The sequence below is a fragment of the Gopherus evgoodei genome, chromosome 4, assembly GCF_007399415.2.
Source record: "Gopherus evgoodei ecotype Sinaloan lineage chromosome 4, rGopEvg1_v1.p, whole genome shotgun sequence".
Classification (NCBI taxonomy): Eukaryota; Metazoa; Chordata; order Testudines; family Testudinidae; genus Gopherus; species Gopherus evgoodei.
Window position 1 is genome coordinate 83,850,616 of NC_044325.1, and position 13,407 is coordinate 83,864,022.

General features: G+C 48.2%; 1 protein-coding gene across 5 annotated transcripts in view; it reads right to left on the reverse strand.

Annotated features, from left to right (window-relative positions):
* Positions 1-13,407, reverse strand: part of PRR5L (proline rich 5 like) — a 74,763-nt gene that overhangs the window by 1,884 nt on the left and 59,472 nt on the right. For all 5 annotated transcript variants that reach the window (XM_030560024.1, XM_030560025.1, XM_030560029.1 and 2 more), the window contains one exon: positions 12,734-12,860. In XM_030560024.1, coding sequence (XP_030415884.1) covers positions 12,734-12,860 — 127 coding nt within the window. The remainder of the gene's footprint in view (positions 1-12,733; positions 12,861-13,407) is intronic.

Consider the following 13,407-nt stretch of genomic DNA (forward strand, 5'->3'; position numbering starts at 1 on the left):
CATACTGGATAGGGTTAGCATACTTCCCAAAGGCTGGGGCTGGTGTCGCTGCTCACCTGAGCCCTGCCTGCACTCCACCAGGCATTGCCACATGTCCCCCCCCCTCCATGTTTCTCCGCTCCTAAGTTCCCCCTAAACTGCACGGCCGTGCAGCTGCCTATGAAGTGCCACACAGGCACTCAGGGCTGCGCAGAAGGAGAGATGCCTTCCCAGAAGCCCTGGACCTACCATGGTGCCCCTCCCCTGGCCCCAACCAAGCCCAGCGTGGAACCTGCCATGGCTGGTGGACTCGTGCCCCTTCCCAGGCCCCGACCCAGCCTGGCCCAGAGCTGCTGCAGCCGAGGGACAGGAACCCCTCCCCCGGCCCCGACCTAATGCAGCCTGGACCTGCCGCAGCGGGGAGAGGCGCCTCCCCCTCCCCACAGCCCAGGTGCTGCAGGGAGAGAGAGCTGGGGGAGGAGTCCTCTCTCCCTATCGTTGCCCAGCTGCTCATCCCCAGCTCCACTCCAGAGCCTGCACCCCCAGCCAGAGCCCTCACCCCTTTGCACCCCAACCCTCTGCCCCAGCCCTGAGCCGCTCATCCCTGACCCCACCCCAGAGCCTGCACCCTAGTTGGAGCTCTCATCCCCCTGCATCCCAACCTTCTGCCCCAGCCCTGAGCCCCGTTCCACACTCCGAACCCAACAGCCTCACCCCGCCACATGAATTTTGTTAGGAGCACCAGGCATAGTGGAGCTGCCGCCGATCATGATCACAGCTTTTTCTTTTTTTTTCCCCCTCTAGCCACTTGGGGAGGCAAAAACCCTGGAGCCAGCCCTGTATCCAAGGAAACTAGACTGTTATGCACCACAGGCAAAGAATAGGAGGAACTGAGGTGGAGCAGTGCCCAAGGCCCCCACAATTGCAGGTAAATGGTTAAATGAGAGATACCCAGATAATCCTAGCAAGTGACCCACACACTGCAGTGGAAGATGGACTGCTCCTCCCCCAAGGTCACTCCCAATCTGACTTGGGGGGAAATTCCTCCCTGACCCCACATATGGTGATCAGTAAAACCCTAAGCATGTGAGCAAGAACCAGCGAGCCAAGCAACTGAGACAGAGACTGTTTGGTGCCACCTCAGAGTCCTGGCCCACTCTGCCTAGTGTCCCATCTCCAGCCAAGGCCAACAGTTTAGGACAGGAAGTGAAGCACTCAGCGTTCAGTTAGAACTGCTGGGGGAAATTTAGTATGCAGAATGGAATGACCAGAACAGCCAGGATTTGAGGCCTACCACCTTCTCTGCAAAACATTCAAGAAGGCTGAAAAGAGTTCCTTAATTTTAAACTCAACATCTAAGATGTGACCTCCTGCACCACAGTGCATCCGACCAGCGTTCTGAGGCACTGATTCAATACAGACTTTGGTATTTTTAGGAAGAGATGGAGTTTTAACTCCTGTGTCCCGGCTAATTGCCATTCAGGTAATTCCAATCTTCATAACTAAATTCCCCCAGCAGTTCTAACTGAACACAGCATTCTTTCTCATCTCCTGCTCTAAACCAGGGGTCTCAAACATGTGGCCCATGGGCTGCATGCAGCCCTCAAAGTTATTTTCTGCGGCCCGTGAGCTCCTCGCGCCCCCCGCCACTCCCCGCCATCCTCCAGCATTTACCTAGAGTGGCTCCGGCTCGGCACACACCGGGGCAGGGCAGGCTCCCTGCCTGCCTGCCCTGCCCCAGCACTGCTCCGGGAAGCGGAAAGAATGTGGGGAAGAGAGGCGCAGCAGCTCTCACTGGCCGTGGTTCCCCATTCCCAGCCAATGGGAGATGCTGGGCCCCTCCTGCACCCCAACCCACTGTCCTGAGCCCCTTGCTGCACCCCGACCCCCTGCTGTATCCTGCACCCTGACACCCTGCCCTGAGCCGCCTGCCACAACCTGCACCCGACCCCCTACCCTGAACCCCCTGCTGCACCCCGCACTCCTCCTGCACTCCAGTCCCCTTCCCTGAGCCGCCTGCCGCGCCCTGCCCCCCCGCCACACCCCACACCTATCCTGCACCCCAACCCACTGCCACACCCCTCATCCCTCCTGCACCTCACACCCCAACTCTCTGCCCTGAGCCCCTGCCACACCCCACACCCCTCCTGCACCCCCTAGGGCAGGGAGGGGTCGGAGTTGGGGTGGGGATTTCAGGGAAGGGGTTGGAATGGGGGCAGGGAAGGGGTGGGAAGAGGCGGGGCAGGGGCGAGGCCTCATAGAAGGGGTGGAGTGGGGGCGGGACCGAGGGCGGCAGGGGGAGGTGTCAGTAATGCGGCCCTCAGACCAATGTACTAGTCCTCATGTGGAACCTCATGGTCATTTGAGTTTGAGACCCCCTGCTCTAAACCATTGTGCAGAGTTGCTATGCATTGTTAAATAGATGGTGTGCGCTACCACAGAAATGGCTGTTTTCCAATAGCAGATAAAGTGGATCCTGCATCTCTCCTACCTATGATCTAAGACAGTGTCAAGGAACAATTAATTCTTAGGCAGCACTTTTGAGATCCTATAAAATGCGTCCAGCCAAAAAGTGAAAAGCATGAGACACAGAATAACAAACTGCAAAGCACTAGTCGTTGAAGGTTACGAAACATTTTTGGAAGCTTGCATCAGTAAGAAAGGCATGAAACAAACTCTATATTGTGACAGGGAGGGATGAGAGACCAGCCAAAACTCCACCACTGGCAGCAGCCAGGCTATGACACAACTTCACCCTGATGCTGCCAGTAATGCACTCATTCAAAAAGGTTATTTCAGGCTTAAGAGAATGGTGGAATCAGTTTTAGGCATGTTACAGGCACAGTAAATGCATTATTTCCGACCCAACTCCAACTAGCCCCTCTGCGAGCTGGACTGGGTATATGGGAGAGTTATTGGGGGTGTCCACATTAGCCCTTTTCTCCTAAAATGTCTCACCATTGCCCACATGTGCACCTTCAATGATAGTAACAATGGGCAACACTATTGTAGACTGGCCAACAGCATTTCAACCACTGGGTCACAGGCACCAACTCCATGGGTGCTCCAGTTATGGAGCAAAAAAAATAGTGGGTACTCAGCACCCTCTAGCCACAGTTGTTCAGTGGCAATTGCCAATCAGATGTTCAGGCAGCTGCTGCCAATCAGTTGTTTGGTGGCTGCGAGCAGAGCTTGGGGGAGGGTGGAGAGCAGGGAGCAGTGGGTGGACTGGGCCTTGGGGGAAGGCTTGGAGCGGGGCAGAAAGAAGCAGGCTGAGGGCGAGGCCTTGGAGGAGGGAAGAAGCGGAGCAAGGGTGAAGCCTCAGGGGGAGGTGGAGCGAGGGAAGGGGGGCAGGACCTCAGGGGAGGAGGCGGAGCAGGGGTGGATACCCTCAGGGAAAAAGAAAACTCAGTGACTATGCCCTGGGTCATCTAAGCATGCTAGTGTGCTGCTGGCTGTGAGTGGCTGGTTTACCCTAGTGCTCCCAAAGGGAGGAGTGGTCACTGAGCGACATTTTAATTTGTAGGAAAATTAGTCTAGCATAGACAAGACCTAAATTACACAGTGGCAGTTGCTGTCTCTCCATCCTTCCTGGTGAAACATAGGACTGGAAGGGACCTCCCTGTTCATAGAGTCCAGTCCCCTGCTATCGCAGGTAACCACGTCATATCAGCCTGTTCATAAATGAATCAAGTCCCATCATAAAACTAGTTAGGTTGTTTGCCCCCAATACCCCTACCGAGAGACTGTTCCAGGACTTCACTCCTCCGATGGTTAGAAACCTAATTTCCAGCCTAAGTTTGCGCATAGCCATTCATTCTTGTGCCAACATTGTCCTTAACCTTAAATAGATTTTCTCCCTCTCTGGTGTTTACCCCTAGTGTATTTATAGAGAGCAATCATATGATAGCTTCTGCTTTTCTGACTGAAGTAAACAAACCTAAAGGTTGACACAGTGAGAGACAGAAGCCAGGGCAACAGTTACTTAGCTCAGTAACTTCAATCCCACTAGACTTTAACCCTCTCAGGCTTGACAAACCCCAAGGGCCAGGAGGCAAAGTGGCTCAATTGCTTTGGGGGGGGGGTTCATCTCAATCCCCAGGGTTTACTGCATTAGTACGCAGTCTCCAGGAGATCAAACTGAACTAAACTATGGAAAATGCTGCCCACTTCCCTGATTGTTTTGTTGCAGGTTCTGCCTCAGAAGATGGAATTTTGGTTCTTTTCTGTTTCTAAACACTCCATTTTTAAAAACGGTTATATCCTTCATCATAGCAGGGCAGATCTGAGGACTACCCAAACCCAAGACTGTCCACCTGGCAAATTCACAGCCAGAACAAACAGGGAACTCAACACACGGAGAAAAATCACAAGCAAATAGGCCTCTTGCATTCACTTCAAAAATTACTTCTCTAGGAATAAAGCTCCATTGGGTTTTGAGTGCGTGTAAATGTTCGTTCTGTTGAAAGAGGCAAGTCTGACAACCCTGCGGATTAAAGTCCTTCCAGAGCAAGTACAGCAGTGCAAGCCTCCCCACAAACCATGCTCCCACTATGCCTGAGACCAACTTCAGGTCTCAAAAGAGAGCGCATTTGCTTTTCACTCCTTGGCCTCTCTGTTGGCAATTTCTGTGATGTGGACAGACAGCCAGTCCCCACCCACATCCGCTCTCACATGCTAAATAGAGTCAAGCCTGGTCAGAATTTGGATTGGGAGATTTTAAATAAAGAGTTGCAACAAGTGGTGATAGTGATTCAATGGGTGGTGCTCTTAGCCCTAAATCAGTGCCCAGCCATAGCTATAGGGTGCTTTGCTGCTGTCCTTTGTGTGAGGATTAAAGCTGAGGTGCTAGTCAGCCTTCCCAAGACATCTTTTGCAAGAACATAGGTAGCCAAATTTTAGTAACTTATTGCCAGTGTCTGAACTCCTTCTCCTGTGTTTTCAGCTGGAGAAGTTAAATCCTAACTCTCTTTGCTGAAAATTGTTCTGTACAGCTGCTGATGCAGACAGACTGCTGCATTCCATCCCACAGATTGCTGCATTTCACCGATTTCTTCCTGCAGTCTAAAATGCTTTGGGATGAAAAGTGCTGCTCAAGTTGGCATTATGAGCCAGTTGCAGTGCAATAGTACATAATGGGAAGCATATGACAACAGACTTGATAACCAAGCATAGTGGACTTTAATAGAAAGGGACAGCTTCAAAAATTACAGGGATAAGATATCCTATGCTGCTGGAATTTGCTAGGACTGAGGCTATTTAAACTGTAGGTCAGAGGTCAGCAACCTTTCAGAAGTGGTGTGCCGAGTCTTCCTTTATTCACTCTAATTTAGGGTTTCCCGTGCCGGTAATACATTTTAAAGTTTTTAGAAGATCTCTATAACTATTGTTGTATGTAAAGTAAATAATGTTTTAAAAATCTTTAAGAAGCTTCATTTAAAATTAATTTAAAATGCAGAGCCCCCCGGACTGGTGGCCAGGACCCAGGCAGTGTGAGTGCCACTGAAAATCAGCTCGCGTGCTGCCTTCGGCATGTGTGCCATAGGTTGCCTACTCCTGCTGTAGGTTATTTATTGCAGTTAGCTGGGGTAAGGAGAAAGCTGAATGACAGCATTCTACTGGGCGAGCATATGACCCCACTTTTCTAAATTAGATTTTGCAGTGGCTTCACATGTCTCTCATTTGTTTAGAACTCTGGATTCCATACCTTCAATTATCCTTTCCAGCTGCCAGCTTGGAATGAAAGCAACAAAGGCAACTAGAAAACCTCTGTGAAGCTGGCAAGTAAGGCCTGAGGAGATCTCTCCAACCCAAATGCAACAGAGCAGATAGCTACACCAACTGGAGCCAGATGAAGGGGCAAGAGCCCATTCAGAAGAAATATAGAGGCAATGAAGATCTTAGCTGAGTTTAAGAGAGGAAAGATGGTCCAGTAGTTAGGGCCCTAGCCTAGGACTTGGAAGACCCAGGTTCAGTTCCATGTGATCTTGGGCCAGTCAGTTAGACCCAGATCTGCAAAGGTATTTAGGCTCCTAACTTTCACTGAAAGATGATCATTGATTTCAATGGATGTGAAGAGCCTAAAGTCTCTCAGGACAGATCCTGAAAGGTTACTTTGGCATTACAACCCCTAATGGCTATCTGGCCTGCTGCTTTGTGGAATCCTCAGCAGGCACTTAGCCCAACTCTTCCCCCTGTATTTAGTGCACCTAAGTCCTGCTAGAGAAAGGGCTCCTCAGAAGCCAGCAAACTGAATAGGGAGCCACAAACTCATACAGCAGGGAAATCCTGGGGAGAAGGCAGAGTTTAGACAACTAAGTGTTTGTCCTGATGTGCCAGGTCAAAAAAGAGGGGCCTCTCTCTGTGCAGGATCCTCAGCTGTGAACTGTCTCCTGGGAGGAGGCACCCAAGGCAGCTTAGAACCTGAGCAACTGAAACCCTCTCTCTCCTGCTCATGCTTGATACCTCTTGTGACACTCACAGCGCACCCCCTGTATTCATGATTAGTATATCATTGTGATATTGCATATAAAGTATGCCTTGTAAAGTATCATGGGAAACGTTTTGATCTGCTAAAACTCACTGTTCCAGCTAAATATGTATATCATCAGTGCATATGAACTTATGAGACTGTTTTGTATGGTTGTCACTAAAATATGCAGTGGGTTTGGGAAGCACCCAGATTCTAGCTCCTCAAAGACAATAACCAGGGGCATAACCAACACCCGGGCAGATGTCAAACAACTATCAACAGCCATTGTCCAGCAAGGGAGCTACAATGCAAATGACACACTTGCACAAGGCACACTAGGGGAATTGCTTAACCTTGCCTGGTGAATCAGCAATACCTACCAGACATGCCTGGACTTATGCTCTCCAAGCACATGGACTAAGGCCACGTCCAGACTAGGGTATTAAAATCGATTTTAGATACGCAACTTCAGCTACGTGAATAACGTAGCTGAAGTCGAATTTCTAAAATCGAGGTACTCACCCATCCAGACGGCGCGGCATCGATGTCCGCGGCTCTCCAGGTCGATTCCGGAACTCCGTTCGGGTTGATGGAGTTCCGGAATCGATGTAAGCACGCTCGGGGATCGATACATCGCGTCCAGACTAGACGCGATATATCGATCCCCGAGCAATCGATTTTAACCCGCCGATGCCGCGGGTTAGTCTGGACGTGGGCTAAGGGTATAAAACAGAACAGCGTGGCCCCAGGCTTTGCCTTTCCTCCTCCCGACATCCATGCTGCAAGCAACAAGGACACTCAGAAGACTGAAGCCTCCAACAGAGGAGACTGGCCCAGGTTTCAAGGGTGAAACCTAGGTATTATGAACGGTAACATCCAGTGGAGTGAGAAAACTGCTTGATCTAAATACTGCTTAGTGTCTTACAGGTTTAAAATTTAGATTGTGCGCATATTTTGTTTTCATATTTTGTTTTCTTTGGTAACTAATTCTGACTTTTTGCCTCTCACTTATAATCACTTTAAATCTACATTTTGTAGCCAATAAACTTGTTTTACTATTTATCTTTACCAGTGAGTTTGCCTGAAGTGTGTGGTAAATCTGCTCAGGTTTACAAAGGCTGGTGTATATCTACTTTCCATTGATGAAGTGGTGAACTAATTAATAAACTTGCATTGCTCATCGTGAGCAGTGCACAATGGTCCTGAGGTACAAGGCTGGGAGCTAGGGGGATTTGGCTGGCGCCTTTCTCTGTGTGATTAATGAGCAGCTCTGGAAGCATTCATGCAATCTAGCTGGACGGGGGGCTCCACATGCAGTTGTGCTGAGCGATAACAGTGCCTGGAGGGGCTTGCTGCTTGTCACTAGCAAAGCATTGTGAGAGACAGCCCAGAGTGGAGACTTAAAAGGGGGCACAGTGACCCCACAATCCCAGGCTGCACCCTGGAGCTCCCGGCACACTTCTCTTACATTTACCTTAGGTCTCCCTGTGCCCTTAGCTGTCTTTTCTGACAGTATCATGCTTCAGCCCATCTACCAGGAATCAGGTCTGTGCTCAGATCAGGCCTCTCTGGTGAGACAGGTATTCTCCTGCCTAGTTTGAGAATCCTGCTTTGGGGCACCCGGGGCTCTGAGCAGCTTGTTAGCTGTGGCGTGGAACTGGGAGTGCCAAGTGACAGAAATGTAGGCACCTACAGGGTCAGGCAGCAGGGTTAAGGTGGAAGTTTTGAAAATGTCAATGGCACCTAAAGGAGGATCTAGGCCTCAGTTCCCTGTCTGTGAAATGAGGGATAACAGCTCTTCTCTACGACACAGGGGTGTTGTGAGATAAATAAATATATTAAAGATTGTGGTGGGCTTAGATACTAATGTAATGGGGAACACATATATACTCCAGAAGGGATCACACCATAACACGTAGTGGAAAGGAACTGACTCTGCACTACTATGAAAGAAGCTAGAATAGTTCTTTGCCCCGTCTATACCTGGAAATGGGTAGCCTCAAATTACAGCTATCAGAAGAAGAGAGATCAATGGATTCACCTGGGCAGATGATGTGTGGCGAGGTGCTAAAAATAGACAGAGGTAGGGAGTTAGTGGCCCTCAGTTGAACCAAGGCTCATCTCCTCTTGGCCAGACTGAGCAATTAGCATGGCTGGCACCAGAATTTGTTAAACCTGATTAGACCAAGAGTCTAACAAGTCTAATGTTGCCACCAACGGTGGCAAACGTGCTTCAGCCCATTTTGCTTTGTTCTCTCCTAAGCCTTGCGCATTGCTCACTATGCAGCATGCCATCGCATCAAATCCATAACAACCAGCCAATCCCAGTTGCAATGTACCTAGACAGTTGTGTATGGCTGTCATGCTGAGGTGTAGCAGAGAAGAAAATTCCTTCCTGACCCCTCGAAGAGAGTACCAGAAGGTGCTCTGGAGTGCGAAGCAGAGTTCTGACACATGCAACACCAGAGACCTCACTCTGTTCCTTTCTGATCTTCAAAACTTTCCTGCAGGGCAGGACTCTGGAGAAAAAGGTGTTCTGGTTTTCCATTTCCAAAACTCGGTCACCCTAGCTTAGAGTCAAGGGTTGAAAGTCAGGATGAGTTTGGGCTCAATCCCAGTGCAGCTAACTCACCGTGCAGAAGGTGAAGGGAGCGCTGGCTGTGGGTATGGTCAGCATTACTCATGGGTTTATACGCGACGATTCAAACCAGAAATAAGGCCTTATCTCACATCCTTCCAGAAGCCACACAAGATTCTGCTCTGAGGAAATTCTCATGAATAGCTGAGCTGGGATTTTAGTTCACATTTGATTTGTTAAGAGTGAAATAGGAACTTGAATGAGAGGTTTTTGGAGGGAATCTGTGGATACATACCCAGATGAGCACTGACATTCCGGCCAAACAACCTCTACATGTTGGGTCAATCACGCAGTTCCACCTGGGGGAGGGCTTGTCTTCTTCCCCATTTATAATGCAAACACTTGTTTTCTGGGGCAGCTGTGGTTAAGTTATATGGGACAAACAGGAAGGGGGTAAGGCAAGAGCAGCGAAAGAGAACTTGAAAGAATAGGGGAGGCTAATCTCTAACACAGTGTCACGTTGCCAAGATCCAACCTCATTCACAGTGACAGGCTGCTTGTATGACAGGACAGAAGTAAAATGAGTTCTCAAGGGCTGAATCCAGCCTCCCTATGCTCAGGCTCTCAGATCCTGCCTTCCCTGCCAGTGCCACATTTTATCTTTGTAAATTGCTGCTTTTGGTGCTACTCCTACTAATATCCCCAGTTTCCATCATCCCCTTTCATTTTGGTTCCAGCTGCATTCTCTGCCCACTTTAAAATCAAGTTTAATGTGAATTGAAGGTAGGCAGATTGACAACCCTGGAGGCTGAAGTTTTTTCTTTACCTACAACAGGGGCCTGGCCAGTGCAAACTTCCTTATCTCAAAAAATCAAACCAAACCAACCCAACCCAAGTTTTATTCTCTAATCCTGACCTGAAGGATCCAGCTCTAGGGAGGAGAGGTTAATTCAGGCTCAACAGCCCTTTTATTCAGTCCTCAGCTTCTGTTGAGAATGCAAATATACCCAGAGTCCAACTAATCATTCTGCAGAGGCTACTACAGTGCTATGCAATCACATGGACTCCTCTGGATTTCACAGCTGTTATGCTGCACATTGAGATCCCAGTTTGCTACCTCTTGGCTCTTTCAGAACCAGAGAGAGAGGAGCCTGCAGACTAGGGAGAAGGTTTTGCAAAATGTGTGTGTGCTTTTGAAATGCCAAGATTATCTGGGGAAGAGTTCTGCTTTGCTGTCAAGACTGCGTAATGCAAACACAAGTTTTCCCTCCTTCTTTTTCCCTGCCAGTTTAGAAAAGGAAGGGGCTGGAGCAAAAGACCATCTGGGGAAAAACACACACACAAATGAACAGCAACTAAATCAAAGTAAACCCAATGATTTTAAGTGCACAAACTTTACAAGGCCAGATTAGATTTAACTAGTTTTTATGACACTAGCTCCTTCTTTATTTGGCAGGAAACAAGATGGCTAGAAACTTTCACAGGGGTCAGGTGGCTACACTTCAAACTATTCCAGCAGGATGCAAATCCCCTTAAGTGACCAGACACATAGACCCATCGGGTCAACACTCAGTTGCCCTGTGTGGGATAAGGGTTAATCATCTAGGACAAGCAGTCTGTACAGTGATCGGGTTTGCATGTGGAAGTGCAGGTGGCCTAACCACTTCTAGCTTCATGAATGGATGTAACAATGATGGCAACTTAGCACTGCTACAGCATATATTGAATATTTGCTAATTTGTCCAACATCCCCATTTTACTGAGCAAGGGAGGAACAAAAGGCCCACAGAAATCACTCACCTGAAGGTCACACAGTGAGTCTTTGATAGAGCCAGGATGGAGGCCAAGTCCCAGTCAGGTGCCATAGCCACAAGGCTATCTTTTCTCCCCTGCTCTACAGACTGAGGGGGAGGGGCTATGTGTCTCCAGCTATCATACTGAGATTCCTGTGACAGATATGGAAATTTCCTGCAATATCCTTAAATGGCCTTACTCTATTAAATGTATGTATTATCATAGGCCAGGGTTGTGTGTAACTTCTCATACATATATAACAGATGTGACAGATATAAGACCTGGGAGTTCAAAGCACTACACTGAAAATGTGTCAGACAAGTATGGACTTTTGGAACAATAAATGTTAAGTAGATTTCCTGGGGAAGTCCTACAGAGAAGTTAATGCAAATTCCCCAACTCCACTTATGCAAATACCCAGCCTTTTGAAGCTATGCCATGAGGAAAGGGTCATTGTCTCCGGATTACTTATTACAGAAGGCCAGGATCAAAGGCCCAAGCTGCATAAAGAAATGGCTGATGTGCCCAGCCTTTGTTCTGGTTCTGGATCTAAGAGGTATATGAACTTGTAACCATAGGGAAAACCCAGCTGTGAGTTTGAACCTACCCAACCCTGAGGTTGGAGTTAGGGATGACCTCTGGTTAGCTAGCATGCATGTAGGAATTCTTATTGTTTTTATAGGTTTTCTTTGTAGTGCTTTCACCTTAAGAATAAATGTGCTTGCCTAGAGGAGCTGTGTGGTAACATAACTGAGGGCAACACACCAATCTTAGCCCTCAGGCAGAAGCAAAGTACAGACGCTGGGATTTTCAGACAATATGGTTTACTGCGGATATCACAGTGTAATATAAGGAGCAGAGTTGCGCAGCCCTAAAATTCCAAGAGAGTCAGACACAGGTCTCCAACCAAAAGAGATGATGGCCAGGAGCTGGAAGCCTAAATTGGGTGCTGTTGAGGAACCAGAGAGTGGGAATATAGGTGTAGTTACCCTGAAACTGTGACCCCTTTCTAAAATGAGGCCAATTGTCTATGAAATGCTACAAACTGAATGGGGGACGCTTTTTTATACCATCCCTTTGGTCGCAGAGTCAGATTGTGATCTTTCATTCCAGGTAATTCTGCCTTCTCCCGAAAGCCATTCCAAAGCTGGACTTCTGGAGCATGGTAACCCATTGGAGAGATTCCTTTTGTAGAGGAACGTCTCCTGGAGTCACAGCATACCCTCACTCAGAGTGTAGTGTTCCAGACAGCCACCTAGGTAGTCTAGACCTAAACCACCCCTTTTTATTCACAATCTTTGGAGTAGCTTTTCTTGCCCAGAAACCCCAGGCGGTGAACACCAAAAGACAGTAGAAAATCTCTGTAAGAGAAACTTAACCATTGAGAACCAATACCTGGAAACTCATTGCCTTAGCAATCTGGCAGATGTATCAGCTACTCCAGAAACTGAGGGGGAGAGGAGAACACCGGCAACTGGAAGTGGTGGAATGAGGTGATCAGATAGAAGAGGGAGGAGGTGAGTATTGAAGGAGGAGGGATCAGATCTCGTGCTGGCTGAGGGGGTGAGCAATGTAAAAGCCAAGATGCTGGAAATAAGCAGAGTGCAGTGACAGCTTTTAATCATTCCACCCACAGGGGCAACCTGAGAGTGGGGAGTGTTGTGGGGTTTCATTACAGCTCATTGTGGCATGAGAAAAGATTAAAGCCTTTCACATGTGCATAAATTACATCCAGGGCTGTATTGATTGGAATTGGGGACATTTTAACCTTTGATTCTCTCTCTCTCACGGAGCTGTGCATCTGTCAGTTCCCATCTCTTTGTCTGGCACAGCTGCCCATTTCCTTACATTAACCTGTGGAGGTGCCTTAATAAGAGAACTTAGAACAGCTTCAGTGTGGCATGTCTTACCGAGTGCACAGGTGCCGCCAGGGAAGCTGTGATCCTCACACAAGCCCAGGTATGGAGAGACCACCTGTTTGACCAGCTCTTCCAGCAGTATGTAGCCCTTGCTGGGACCTGTAGGTTCATGGACACCCTGCAATTCAAGCATCAAAGCAAATGTGTCATCACACAACTACACAGCTTCCAGTCACATATTCTGGGAGCCAGAATGCCTGGGGTCTACTTCCAGTTCTAAAGGAGTAGAAGCGTAGGGATATTTATGGCAGAATTATACCACTGAAGTTATACCAGTATAACTCCACATGTAAACATCTTATTCTGGAACAAGAATTTTATGACACTTTATGACACTTAGCAACATAATCTAAACCAGAAAAAGGCACTCTTCATGTGTGGACACATTTATTCTGCAAGAAGAATGCCTTTTCTGGTTTAGCTTATGTTGCAAAGCATCATAAAGACCCTAGTCTTCCAGAATAAGAGTATCAGTATAACTGTACTAATATAATTATACTGGTAAAGTTCTGCCAGTAAATTTCCCTATAAAGATAAGTCCCTACATTGACTTGGGCAAATCACTGCCCCTCCTTGAACAGGAACTGTGAGTCACCACCCCTCTTATCTCCTTCTTTTACCTGTAAAGCTAACCTGTCTAACCCAGGTGTTTGATGCTAGAAACT